The sequence below is a fragment of the Panulirus ornatus genome, chromosome 5 (genome assembly GCF_036320965.1).
Source record: "Panulirus ornatus isolate Po-2019 chromosome 5, ASM3632096v1, whole genome shotgun sequence".
NCBI lineage: Eukaryota > Metazoa > Arthropoda > Malacostraca > Decapoda > Palinuridae > Panulirus > Panulirus ornatus.
This window is the reverse complement of record NC_092228.1, coordinates 517,738-532,031: the sequence shown is the minus strand read 5'-3', so window position 1 is coordinate 532,031 and position 14,294 is coordinate 517,738. Positions and strand designations below refer to the sequence as shown.

At 39.1% G+C, this 14,294-nt stretch overlaps 1 protein-coding gene across 1 annotated transcript in view; it reads left to right on the top strand.

Moving 5' to 3' along the window:
- LOC139747028 (uncharacterized) overlaps nucleotides 1-14,294 on the top strand; it is a 585,752-nt gene that overhangs the window by 131,934 nt on the left and 439,524 nt on the right. The window contains exon 6 of the mRNA XM_071658778.1: nucleotides 3,135-3,236. Within this exon, the coding sequence (XP_071514879.1) occupies nucleotides 3,135-3,236 (102 nt within the window). The remainder of the gene's footprint in view (nucleotides 1-3,134; nucleotides 3,237-14,294) is intronic.

The window sequence follows — 14,294 nt, the reverse complement described above, 5'->3', positions numbered from 1 at the left end:
AAAGACATAGCAAGTCTCAGAGGTCTTGTTCTGGAATCAGAATTAATGATTGTTTTTGAAATTTAGAACAATATTACTCTTACCAACCTCATTGCACCACCATTCTCGCTTCATCACAGCTCTCACTCCATCATTGTTTTTAAGATTTAGAACAATAATACACCACCCTCACCTTTTTACCTCCCTTATTGCACAACCACTCTCACTTCAGCACAGCTCTCTTTCCATCATTAACCTGACTCTAATATGTCTCTGACTTCATCATCACCCTCACTTCCTCACCCTCCTTACTTAACCACCACTCTCATTTCATCACCCCCTTTTCATCACCACTCTCACTCCATGATCACTCTTGCCTTATTGCCACCCTCACTCCATCATGACCCTTGCTGTAATGTCTCTCTTACCCCATCACAATCTCGTAGCTGTATCATGCTTCTGTAGGAAGTATGATTCTTTCATTACTCTGCAAGCTTGCCTTTATGGTATTTAGTACTTTCACTGTGATACATTAATTTTGGTTCATGATGAGTTGAGCTCTAAAGTGCTTTAAGCTTAAAAGACTTTCAAATTTACAGCTGCTGAAGATGTTTGTTTATTCTTTGTTTCTTTTATTTTATTAATACATGAACAGAAGAAAAAATGTATAATGAAATATGTTCAGGAGTTTCCAGCATTAGGGAAATGTAGATTCCTTTGGAGTGAGAAGTTGCTTCTGTAGGAAGCATGATTCTTTTATTACTCTGCAAGCTTGCCTTTATGGTATTTAGTACTTTCACTGTGATACATTAATTTTGGTTCATGGCGAGCTCTACAGTGCTTTATGCTGAAAAGACTTTCAAATTTACAGCTGCTAAAGATGTTTGTTTATTCTTTGTTTCTTTTATTTTATTAATGTATGAACAGAAGAAATAATTTTTTTTTTTTTTTTTTTTTTTTTTTTTTGCCGCTGTCTCCCGCGTTTGCGAGGTAACGCAAGGAAACAGACGAAAGAAATGGCCCAACCCACCCCCATACACATGTATATACATATGTCCACACACACAAATATACATACCTACACAGCTTTCCATGGTTTACCCCAGACGCTTCACATGCCCCGATTCAATCCACTGACAGCACGTCAACCCCGGTATACCACATCGCTCCAATTCACTCTATTCCTTGCCCTCCTTTCACCCTCCTGCATGTTCAGGCCCCGATCACACAAAATCTTTTTCACTCCATCTTTCCGCCTCCAATTTGGTCTCCCTCTTCTCCTCGTTCCCTCCACCTCCGACACATATATCCTCTTGGTCAATCTTTCCTCACTCATTCTCTCCATGTGCCCAAACCATTTCAAAACACCCTCTTCTGCTCTCTCAACCACGCTCTCATAAATGTATGATAAAATATGTTTAGGAGTTTCCAGCATTAGGGAAATGTAGATTCCTTTGGAGTGAGAAGTTATTTGATGAGTGTACTTCCAATGATACTGTCTTGCAAAAGGTGACTTTTATTTCACGTGTAACATCAAGTAGGTGGAATTCAGTAACACCAGCAGTGCTTACTCCCTCCCTAGGAGTTCCTGCTGCCTTGAAGCTCTTGCAGCACTCAAGAAACCAGCTGTGTCCACTGTTCAGGACCATACATCATAAAATGTAGTGATGTGTGTGTGTGTTCATGTGCAGAAAGTGCTGGGCAGTTGAGCTGTTTATAGTTACATCACAGAGATGTCTTGGGATATGTTGAAACACTGTTTATAGAGTTTTAGGGATGAGTGATGTCCAGTATGTAGATGGGATAGTGTGGCTTGTGTTTGTCTGGGAACTTTTTCTTGTAATTGGTGTATGTATTGTGGGTTGGAGTTTAAGACCATTTCAGACTAAGTTGGTAGTGTAGTTTTTTAGTGCTTGATAGGTTACTTCGATGATTACTTGTAGTATGTTATGTACAGAAAGTCTTACACTTGTGTTGCCTGTCGTAACCATGTATATATGTACCATGTCTTCACTCTTGTGTATGTATGCATGTATATATGTACCATGTATTTACTCTTGTGTATGTATGCATACACACACCCTAGCCAAAGCCAGGTACCCATTTATTAACAAGCCCTAAATGGAGAATGAACACCTGGGTTGGGTGTAGGCAGACTGCTATGCCCAGCATTTGAACCCACTTGAGTCTGGTCCCAGCCTAGCCCATGCTGACTCATGGTTTGTGATGTTATGCACTACACAATGGAGGACCATGTTTTTTATGTCTTATCTTTGTTATATTTATTATGGGTAAGGCAATCTGTGAGTAGAAGTTACTGAAGAGTGAGGCAGGGGTAAGCTTTTTATTTCCACTTGGAGTTTTATAGGTAGTTATGGAGTGGTTTGGGTGGAAGAGTTCTCAAGCAGTTGCATAGAACTGAGGTCTGAGCAGGTTGAGATAGGACTGTATTGGGAGGCTCTGTTTCAGTGTGTAGGCATTAAGTGCTTGTTGTTCTTTGGCATCCAGTGATTATTATGAATGCACTGTTTTTGTGATTGGCATCCAGTGATTATTATGAATGCACTATTTTTGTGATTTGCACCTTTGTAATATTTGCTTTTGAGAGGATGGAAGACCAGGCACATAAGGCTTAATTTAAGATTGAGAGAAGGAATTTTTGTAGAGGATATTGAGGGATTTTTTTCTTTTCCAAATATGATGCCAGTTAGTCTTCTGAGGGTATTTAGTTTTTGTGTCGCTTTTATGTTGGTTGTATGGGAGTGGGGATTGAATGCCATGTGTGTGTGTGTCATCTGTGATGCCCAAAATGGTTGGTGTTTTGTTCGGTGGAAATAATTGTCCATTCACAGTGACTTGAAGGAGTGAGCTGGATTGTCTTGAGTTAAAAGAGTGATTGAAAACTTCCATGGAGAGGCAGGCTTTTTGTTTATTGTGAGCTATTGTTCCAGTTGTGTAATGCATTCATGAAAAATGTAAATTGGAAGGTTTTTGGTAATATGTATAGCTAGTACTAGATGTTTTACTTTTTTGATTATGTTTTATTTTAGTAGTGTTAAGGAAACATGTGAACATTATTTTTGATGTTCTAAGATGTCAGTGTCAGATAGATTCTTTGTAGTTTAGGCTTACATGTGTAGTTGGTTTCTTTTCAGGGTGTTGACAGTAAGAAGATCATGGAGAAACTACAGCAGATCCAGAACTATATCCAGCAGACTACTACAGCCATGTCTGCACTGGAGCAACAAGGCGACATAGTATGTTTTGGCTCCTTATGATGCTTATCTTTTTTTTCTTGCAAATATGATAAAAAGATGGCTATGACCTTGTGAAAAGCATATTTTTGAGCAAGAACTTCACCTACCTCCTGTCTTGTATTTCTTCAGCTTAGTAATTTGATTTATTCAGTGAGGTAGATGAACCCATGACAAATAATGCAACAGTTATATTAAAAACACACACAAAAAACATAAACTATATTGTTATATGGCAAATTATGATTAAATACACCCCTAAGGAATTATATCTGCCACCCCACTAATGAAGTTGCAATGACCCCAGCTGCAGTGCATTGCCACCTGCCAAACTTTGTCTTGGATCTCTTTGGTTGTCTTGAGGAAAAACCAACCATGGAGAGGAGGGTTTGAAATTGAAGGTTAGGTTATGGTTCTGGCTCAGATTGTTCCGTGTGAGGAAGATTGATTGGCAAATATGGTGAGGGTATTCATGATTTTTTCTTTCTCAGTAATAAACATGCTACTCTTATATCATACACACTCTTATTGCATACTTACTCTGGTATCATAGAGAGACTCAGTATTTATGGTGGCTAACATGAAATATTTTACCTTTCGCACTGTGTGAGTGTGAGGACATCAAGTAGCTGGTATGTGTGAGGAAGATATTGGATGTGTTTTGTCCTTGGAAATGTTCTAGCTCTTTACCTATCATCTATTACCAAAGTTCTGTAGTACCTATGGATTGCATAAAGAGAAACTTAGGTGCTTTTGTTACGTAATTTCTATGTCTCTCGGTGTACACTTGCTTTCAGTTTTATATTATTTTTATTTCATGCACTTCTAATGTTTACTGAAAATTCATTAGTGATGATATAAGTTCCATAGCATACATGAATTGTATTTTCGAATAGAGTGTAAGAAGCTGCTTTGAAGTAGTGGAAGTCCTTGTTTTTCATGGCATACAATGTCAAAGTAGTGCAGTCTTATCCTCAAGGTATATTTGATTAATGAGCAATTTTTCATTCATCATTAACTTAGCAAAATCATCCACATACTTGACCGTTGCCTCAGGATCAGCCACAGTTTTTTGTACTACAGACAGAGTACAAACCAATGCCTTGTGACTTTTTAAGTTGCTGAGGCCAGCCTTGAGAATATTCACACTCAAACATGAAGCTAAGGTTCAGTTACTGAGGAAATAACTTCGCTTGCTCAGTCAACATTTGCCCACTTAACCCATAAAGGACTGAGCCTGGAAATTTAGATTAGCCAAAACAGGTTCATCAGATGATAAAAGAAAATATTTTAGCCATATCATTTTATAGAAAATGTCAAGAAAAGTTAAAGAAAAAAGTTTGGAAAATAGTTCTTATTTTTTGCTGCTATTTATCTGCCTATCTATCTACCATTGATGTCCATTACCTCCAGGAATTCCACTAAGGGGATGGTCACAGCAGGAGAGTTTCTATTTATCCCTGGCTTTACGTGCCTCCCTCGCATATGCCACACCACATATTTTACCACCATATCTCACCCTACAGTACTCTTTTGTTTTATTTCCCCTTGTCACTGGTGGTCTTCCTCTCACACCACCAATTTATTCATACTTTCATACACTTTCCCCTCATAAACTCCCTTGCCTTGCATTCTTTCCACTTGCCCAAACTACTTCAAAGTTTTATATTTCACCTACCCTATCACTCTAAAATTCATTCCCTTTGCATTCTTTGCCATACCAAATCTCTCACACACACCCTCATTACTTTCTTGATTTCATCTAGTCAAAACACTTGCTCCTCAAATAGCTCATTTCCACAGCATGGATTCTTGACATGTTTGACTCATTCCATGTCCATGTTTCAACTGCATAAGTCAGGATTGGGAGGACTGTGCTGTCCCTTAATCCTTTTTTCACTTCCATACTTTCACTTCAACCCTTCATTATTTTGCTAAGGGACCCAGTGACTCTTTTACCCTGGACTGCTGTCTCCCTTACATTTCCTTCCTTATCACCAAACTTACCCAAAAAAGTTCATAATTTTTTTAATTCTCTTACCCCTTCCAGTCTTTCTACCACTTTACCTATAATGCAGTTAAATACACTTTCTTCTTCCACTCTATAGGGCTTTGTAAAATCTGTACTTTCACTCTGTTTCCTTTCAGACAACATTACTTTTACTCGCATTTATCTTGAATCACCTACACTTCCACACATAAAGCACACTTACAACCTTCTGCAGTTCCTCCTCACCCCCAACAAACAACACAATATTAACCCCAAACAGGCTTGTTACCTCTTCTAGTCTTTCTCCACCCATACCTATAACACTTTACTACACTTTCTGCTTTCACTCTTTAGACCTTTGTAAAATCTATACTTTCTCTGTTTCTTTTCAAACAAGATTACTTTACTTTTACTCGCATTTATCTCGAATCACTTCCACTTCCACATGTAAATTACACCTACAGCCTTCAGCAACTCCTCCTCACTCTCAGCAAACAACAAAGTATCATCTGCAAACAGGCTTATCACTACCCACCGTACCTCACCACCACATGCCATCTCTTCACCCCTTTATCCTACTCTTGCTATCATCTCTCTTATCACTCCAACGATATATATGTGAAAATGCCATGATGTCATACTGCCTTTCCTTACACCCACATGCATACCAGAACTTTTGCTCAGTTCATCACCCATTCTTACACATGCATTTGCTTTCCTATAGAAGGCTTTCACACCTTCCACCAATTGTTTCCCTACCCCTTACATCCGTAACACTTCTCATAAAGCATTCCACTTGACTCCACTTGACTCTGTCACATACATTCTTAAGATCCATAAAAGCTGCATACAGCCTCTAACCTTTTGCTAGATACTTTTCCAAAGTCATTTTCACAAAAATCTGACCCACACATTCCTTACCTTTCCTTAAAACCCCAACTTGCTCCTCATGTATTATGCATTCAGTCAGTTCCATTGCTCAGTCAGTCAACACTTGCATACACTTTTCCAGGCATATTTAACAGACTTATTCCCCTATAATTGCTACATACATCCTCAGCACCTCTTTGCATGATTGGAGGAACAATAATAGCTTTTTTCCAAATCTCTGGCACAACCCTCTCTCTCTTTGTTAAATTGCATAGTAGATGCATCCACTGTATCACTTTTTCTCCTTCATACTAAAGCATTTCAGGCATAATCCTATTCACTCCAGATGCCTTTCCTACCTTTGACCATATTCTTGTCCTTTTTTCCTCTCTTCTTGCATCTGCACTTGTATCCTTTGCCTTCCATCCTCCATACCCATGCATGTAACAATTGCTGCCTCACCTTCTACTTTCATCAGTTCAACAAAATACTCTTTCCATATTCTTCTCACTTCTTACTTTTAATTCAGCAACTCCCTTTCTCTACTTCTCACATTAGCATTCCCACTCTAACATCACCTCTTTCCTTTTTCACCTCCTTCCAGCTTAATTTATTACTTTCCCTTAACTTTTTGCTACATTATTAATGATTTGATTTACCATTATAACTTGAAGTTGTTAAATATGCTTCTAGAATTGGTACATATGTCAGAATTTTCACATTTTATGTTAAATGTTATTTGGTCAGCTCATTTGAACACAAACTTGATAAATCTGATGGCACATAGTGTGCTCTTCTAGTATATTTCAGGATATTTCTAGGTTTCCCATTTTTTAGAAAGTTAAAGTTTGAATGGAGAAAAACTGGAGGAAGTAAAGTGTTTTAGATACCTGGGAGTGGATCTGGCAGCGGATGGAACCATGGAAGCGGAAGTGAATCATAGGGTGGGGGAGGGGGCGAAAATTCTGGGAGCATTGAAGAATGTTTGGAAGTCGAGAACATTATCTTGGAAAGCAAAAATGGGTAGGTTTGAAGGAATAGTGGTTCCAACAATGTTGTATGGTTGCGAGGCATGGGCTATGGATAGAGTTGTGCACAGGAGGGTGGATGTGCTGGAAATGAGATGTTTGAGGACAATGTGTAGTGTGAGGTGGTTTGATCGAGTAAGTAATATAAGGGTAAGAGAGATGTGTGGAAATAAAAAGAGCGTGGTTGAGAGAGCAGAAGAGGGTGTTTTGAAATGGTTTGGGCACATGGAGAGAATGAGTGAGGAAAGATTGACCAAGAGGATATATGTGTCGGAGGTGGAGGGAACGAGGAGAAGTGGGAGACCAAATTGAAGGTGGAAAGATGGAGTGAAAAAGATTTTGAGTGATCGGGGCCTGAACATGCAGGAGGGTGAAAGGCGGGCAAGGAATAGAGTGAATTGGATTGATGTGGTATACCGGGGTTGACGTGCTGTCAGTGGATTGAATCAAGGCATGTGAAGCGTCTGGGGTAAACTATGGAAGGTTGTGTGGGGCCTGGATGTGGAAAGGGAGCTGTGGTTTCGGGCATTATTGCATGACAGCTGGAGATTGAGTGTAAACGAATGGGGCCTTTGTTGTCTTTTCCTAGCGCTACCTCGCACACATGAGGGGGGAGGGGGATGGTATTCCATGTGTGGCGAGGTGGCGATGTGAATGAATAAAGGCAGACAGTGTGAATTGTGTGCATGGATATATATGTATGTGTCTGTGTGTGTATATATATGTGTACATTGAGATGTATAGGTATGTATATTTGCCTGTGTGGACGTGTGTGTATATACATGTGTATGGGGGTGGGTTGGGCCATTTCTTTCTTCTGTTTCCGTGCGCTACCTTGCAAATGCGGGAGACAGCGACAAAGCAAAATAAATATAAAAGCAAATAAATATTTCTAGGTTTTGTCTACTGTAAGTGGTGGATATCCACATGCATTTCTCTTCAGTAATTCTGATTACTGTCTTTGTAATTATCATGTAATAATATGTATGATATGGATACTTTCTTTTCATACTATTCGCCATTTCCCGCATTAGCAAGGTAGTGTTAGGAACAGAGGACTGGGCCTTTGAGGGAATATCCTCACCTGGCCCCCTTCTCTGTTCCTTCTTTTGGAAAAAAAAAAAAAAAGGAACGAGAGAGGAGGATTTCCAGCCACCCGCTCCCTCCCCTTTTAGTTGCCTTCTACGACACGCAAGGAATACGTGGGAAGTATTCTTTCTCCCCATCCCCAGGGATAATGTAGGGATGATATAGATACAGTTTATAGTATTTCCTATATAGGATAAATCAGGTGTTTGGGAGGATTTGCAGCCCATACTTGCATTTATTAGATGTATGGCTGCTTGGCTTAAAAAAAAAGCCCCCAGCTGCTGTAGTACGAACCCGACAGGTGGAAAAAACACCATGAATGCTTAAAGCTACACACTGCAGTTGGTAAAATGGTATCCATTGTCTTGAGTGTGGATACTCAACACTGTAGTTGATTAGGCTGTGGTTGGCAAAGGTTTTGTGCATGTAGATTTTTTTATAGTGACTAGTTTGTCACAGGCAGATACCATGTCCCAATCAAGACTATCTCAGGTGAAAGAAAAAAAGCTGAAGAAAAGGAAAGTAATTATTAACCAGGGTTTTGCAAGTGTTTGTAGACCTGATTCCTACAAGAAGAAAGGTTTTGTGAAAATGGAAAGAAGAGAACTCCACAGCTTAGCTGTTTGAGGAAGAAGGAGGTATTGTATCAGCCAGTCCTCAAGTTGCTGGTCTCTTATGCAGAAATTGTGGGAAGCAGCAGCCAAATGTGTGCCATGGGTCCAAACTTTGAGGGTGAGGACACATGTAGAGAGTTCACGGGAGCTGTGGCCTAAATAATACCCAAAGAATAGTGAGAGAGCAGAGCAGTAACATTGTGCTGTATATAAAGGGAAAGATGAAGAGATGTGAAGCCAGGAGAATTAATGGGATGGAAGGCTTTTGATTCCACTCAAGTCGATAGAAAGGTGTATGAGCTATCTCCCATGCTTGGGTGAATAAAACCCCTTTATAAGTGAAACAACTGCAAGAAGAAAGTTATGGCACCTATACATCACTCCCAGCTTTCAGGATGCATACTTCATGGTATTACTCATGGGGTCTCTGAGTCAGAGTGAAGATGGTTACGCTCAACATGTTTATATTACTACAAGATTGTATTTTGGTGTTTTGAAATTGAACAGAGGGAAACATGAATCTTACAAAGAGATACAAGGAGAAATTGCATTCTACAGCTATCAAGTTTTACAAGGTACTGCTTCCCCAATTTAAAATACTGCACAGGTCTGAATTAAGAGAGGAAATGTTATCTATGATAAAGAGAACAAGTATTTAAGGGAGAAGTGCAGGAAAAGTGAGTAGAAATATCTAAATTGGAATTATCAGCATGAGAGTGAATATGGTTAGAAGTAGAAGACATCATATACTGAGAGAAGAAAGAGATTAGTAAATAGGACAGAATCCTGAGGAATGCCACTATTGATAAGATGGGAGGGAAGTTGCTTCATCATCAGCTATGATGGAGTGGCGTGAGGGGAAACTGTGCATTAGTAAACAGAGAGAAGCAGTAAAACCAAAGGAAGGGAATTTAGAAAGCAAAGACATGCCTCACCCTGTCTAATGCTTTGGAGATGTCAGGGGCTATGACAGGATCTTCACTAAAATTCGTGAGAGAGGAGATCACCTGTAGATCTAGAACTGAAATCCATACTGTTGATCTGCAACACGGGAATGGGATTCTAGGTGTTTGAGAAAGTGAATGTAGGAGAGTTTCAAAGACCTTGGATATAGCAGAAGTGAGAGCACTGAGACAATAGATGGAGAGCAGTCTCCTTTTTTAGCAGTGGGCTGCACCGAGGCATGCTTACAAGAGGAAGGGAAAGTCTGGGTATTTAGACAAAGGCAAAATAGGTTAGCAAGGATTGGTGCTAACTCAGAGGAACACTCCTCAGAATATGACGTGGTATGCCATCTGAGCTTGATACCTTGTCCACCTTGATCTTGGAAAGTATTGAGATGACCATGTGCAAAGAGAATATAGGAGATAGCATAGGTTCATAGGGAGGAGATGAAGGCAGATGACTTGAACCTGAATCATCCAAAGTTGAATTAGAGGAAAAGAAAGTGCCAAAGAGATTGGCTTTATCAGTTGGAGAATTAGCAGTAGCTTGATCTATCTATCTATCTATTTATTTGTGTATCTGTATCTCTAACAGGAACTCCCATCAAGTGGGTTGCCACAGCAAAAGAGTCTCATATAACCTTGTCCTTACAAGCCTTCCTTGCATACACTATTTCAAGCATTCTTCCATCATTTCTCTCTGTCCGTTACTTTTCCAATCTGTTTCCCCATGTCAAAGGTGGTCTTTATCTTACACCAACCCTTTTAACCATACCATAATACACTCCTTGTAACCTCCCCATCTTGCATTCTTTCCACATGTCCAAACTACCTCAAAAGTTTTACATTTCACCCATTTGAACACTCCATAATTTTATTCCCTTTGCATTCCTTTACATACCAAATCTCATATCCTCTTTTCTTTCTTCATTCCATCTAGTCATACCGCATATTCCTGTCAAATAAGTCATGTTCTCAGCCTGATTCTTGACCTCTATGACTCATTCCATGTCCATGTTTCAACTGTATAGGTCAGGGGATGGGAGGGCTATGGTGTCCATTAATGCCCTATTCATTTCCATACTTACACCTCTATCCTTCATAATTTTGTTGAGAGACCCAGTGACTCTTCTGCTCTGTACTGCTCTCTCCCTTATCTCTTTTTCCATATCACCAAACTTACCCAAGATAGCACCTAAATACTTAAATTCTCTCACCTCTTACAGTCTTTTTCCTTCCATATTTATAGCACATTAGGTACACTTTTCCTCACGCTGAAGATCTTTACAAAATTTATGCTTCCCACGTATTCCCTGCATGTCGTAGAAGGCAACTAAAAGGGGAGTGAGCAGGGTATTTCATGTCAGATACCATTACTTTGCTTGTACTTGCATTTTCTCTTCAGTCGCCTATTCTTACACACATCATAAAACATGCTTACAATCTTTTACAGCTCCTCTTCACTCTCAGCAAACACAATAGGTGTAAACAGTCTTGTCATTAGCCACCACACTCCATCTCTGCATCCCCTTTCTTTAGTTTTTTCATCCCTCTTATCACTCCATTCATTTTTTTCTGTACATATTCACCATTTCCCATGTTAGTGAGTTAGCATTAAGAAAAGGACTGAGCCTTAGAAGGAATATCCTCACATGGCCCCCTTCTCTGTTCCTTCTTTTGGAAAATTAAAAAATGGGAGGGTAGGATTTCTAGGCCCCCTGCTCCCTCCCCTTTTAGTTGCCTTCTACGACATGCAGGGAATACATGGGAAGTATCTTTCTCCACTGTCCCTAGGGATATATGTTAAAAAGCCGCAGTGAAATCACACAGCCCTGCCTCACATCCACATGCATACCAGAACTTTTGCTTAAATCTCCATCTATTCCTATGCACACATTTAACCCTTTTACAGAGCTGCCAGCTATTACATTTTTGCTGTATTTATTCCTTTTTTTTTTTTTTAAATATACAGCAGTACAATTTTTCTTCGTAGAATACATTTTTAAAAAAATTCTGGTCATATTGTATTGTACATGTATTGTGTATGTGATGTATGGGAATTTCAAAGGGATGCTTTGTTCAATATATAGTGGACGTTCTCATCGCATATGCAAGTAATAATGTAGTGTACAAAATAACAGTTGGACATTGGTCATTTTCCAACCATTTCGAGGAAATGACTGCTCAAATTGTGTCTTGGTCAGTCTTACTGCCCATTTATATCTTTAGCTTGTGTAATCAGGCTATTCCTACTCTTAGGCCAGGCCCTCCTGAGGCTTCAAAAAGTCTTGCAAAACTATCATGTATAGAAGTAGATAAGAAAATACTATTTCCATTCCATTCCATCTATTGCTGTTCTTCAAAGTAGTAAAATTTAGTTTACTAAGATTTTCTAGTAATGACAGGTCATACTGCTATGCTTTATGAAGCCCTCAGTGATTTCAAGTTCTCCATCACCTGAACATTGCAGTTATTAGGAAAACTTCGATCGATGACCAGATGAGGATCGCATCTTGGGGAATGATGTTATGAACTTTTTCACAACAAAATGCATTCTCATCGAAACAGAAGGAGAAATTCTTAACATCAGTCAGGATATACTTTGTGTGTGTGATTGTGCTCAAGAAGTTCCTCCAGAAGAATGAGCTGATTCAGAATGCAAGTGTTGCTGACCTAAGGAGGAGAATGGATGGAAGTTTGCATCATTGCTCTACTTTGTGAAGAAATTCCACTTCATGGAAGAGCAGATAGCTGAGCTTGAACTTGAATATGCTTACTACCAGGTAAATCAGCTTGAAGATGTATATCTTGACCAAAAAGCTGATGAGTTGTGGGTGGCCATTTTACAACTAAGAGGCAAGCCTTCTTGTAAGGAAAAGTATGTACATATTCCCAGAATCATGTTTGATATCTTGTCAGTTGCTCACAGCAATGCTGAAGATAGAAAATTTTCAGTCTGGTAAGGAAAAACTCCTCTGAATTTTGTCCAAGGCTCAGCACACTAACATTATCAGATTTCCTCATACAAAAAGTATATAGCTATGCTAAAAAAAACAGTTATCAAGTAAAGTTCAGTCAAAGGCTTCTGAAGAAGCGCAAACAGGCAACCACAGCTTTTAACAAAAAGCTTTCTAGCCAGGACTGAATATGTATGGAGAAACGAACATTAGAAGCTCTATTGACATAGTTCGAGGACTGAAAATGAAATATTATTGACTAGATACTTTGTTGGTTTTAAAGTGAACAATTGTGGACTGTCTACATGTAGATAGTTGAATGGAGATAACAGCTTGAGCACTAGACATCATGATTTCCTGTATTGAAAGTGTAGCCTGTATTACATGTGGTTGTAAGTTTCATTTTGTAAAATCCCTTTTTGTTTCTCAAAATTTACCTTTTTTTGTTTGACAAGAGTGGCAGCTCTGCTTTCGCACCATCCAAAAGTTGTTCCCACTACCTATATATCCTTAACGTATCCCATAAAGCATGCTACTCGACTCTGCCATACACTTTCTCTAGATCCATCAAGCTGCACATTTCTTACCTTTCACTTGATACTTTTCTACAATCATTTTATTCACAAAAGTTTTATCTGTTCATTTCCTACCTTTCTCAAATCCCCCTTACCTGACACTTATTTAGCATTCAGTTACTTCCATCAGTCTGTTAATCAGTACCCTTGCATACACTTTTCCTGAAATACTGAACAGCCTTATTTTCCTAAAATTGCAGCATACATCCTTAGCACTAGGCATACATCCACAGCAAGAGGAACAATGATAGCTTTTGTACCTTCCTAAGGCACAACTCTGCTTCCATGCTAGATTACTTCTAGAATATAATTATATCACACTTTCTCCATACTTCTACGTTTCAGCCATAATTCCATCCACTCCGGGTGCCTTTCCCACTGGCAACCTCATTATCTCTCTTCTTACCTCCCTTCTTGCTCAAGGCCCTTGTACTTGTATTCTTATCCCTCCAGCCTCCATACCCATGTGTGCAACAACTGCTGCTTCACCATCTCCTGCATTCACCAGTTCTTTGAAATACCCTTTCCATTGTCCTTTCACTTCCTTCTTTTTATTGAGCAACTCCCCTTCCTTATTTATCACTTTAACATTTCCACTCTTACATTCACCTCTTTCCTTTTTCACCTCCTTCTAGTACAGTTTCTTATTTTCCCTAAATTTTTTAGTCAGCTTTCTTCATCTACTCTTTCTTTGCTTTTCTCTATCAGCTTCTTAACATTCTGCTTACATGTCTCATTCTTTCCTCCTCCTTTGCTGAACTTCCATTGGTATTTTCCAGTTGATCCATCTACCATATCCCTTTTTCTTCTCTTCCACTGCATTTCTAGTCTCATCAGTCCACCATGCATTTTCTTTTTTATTCTTATATCTCACAACTTTGTATGCAACTAATAATTTTACAACCTTTGATGGTGCTTTTCAAAACATTTTAAGCACCTCACTCACATATGACTGCATCTCAACATTTACTGCACTTTCATCTAGACTTTGTCA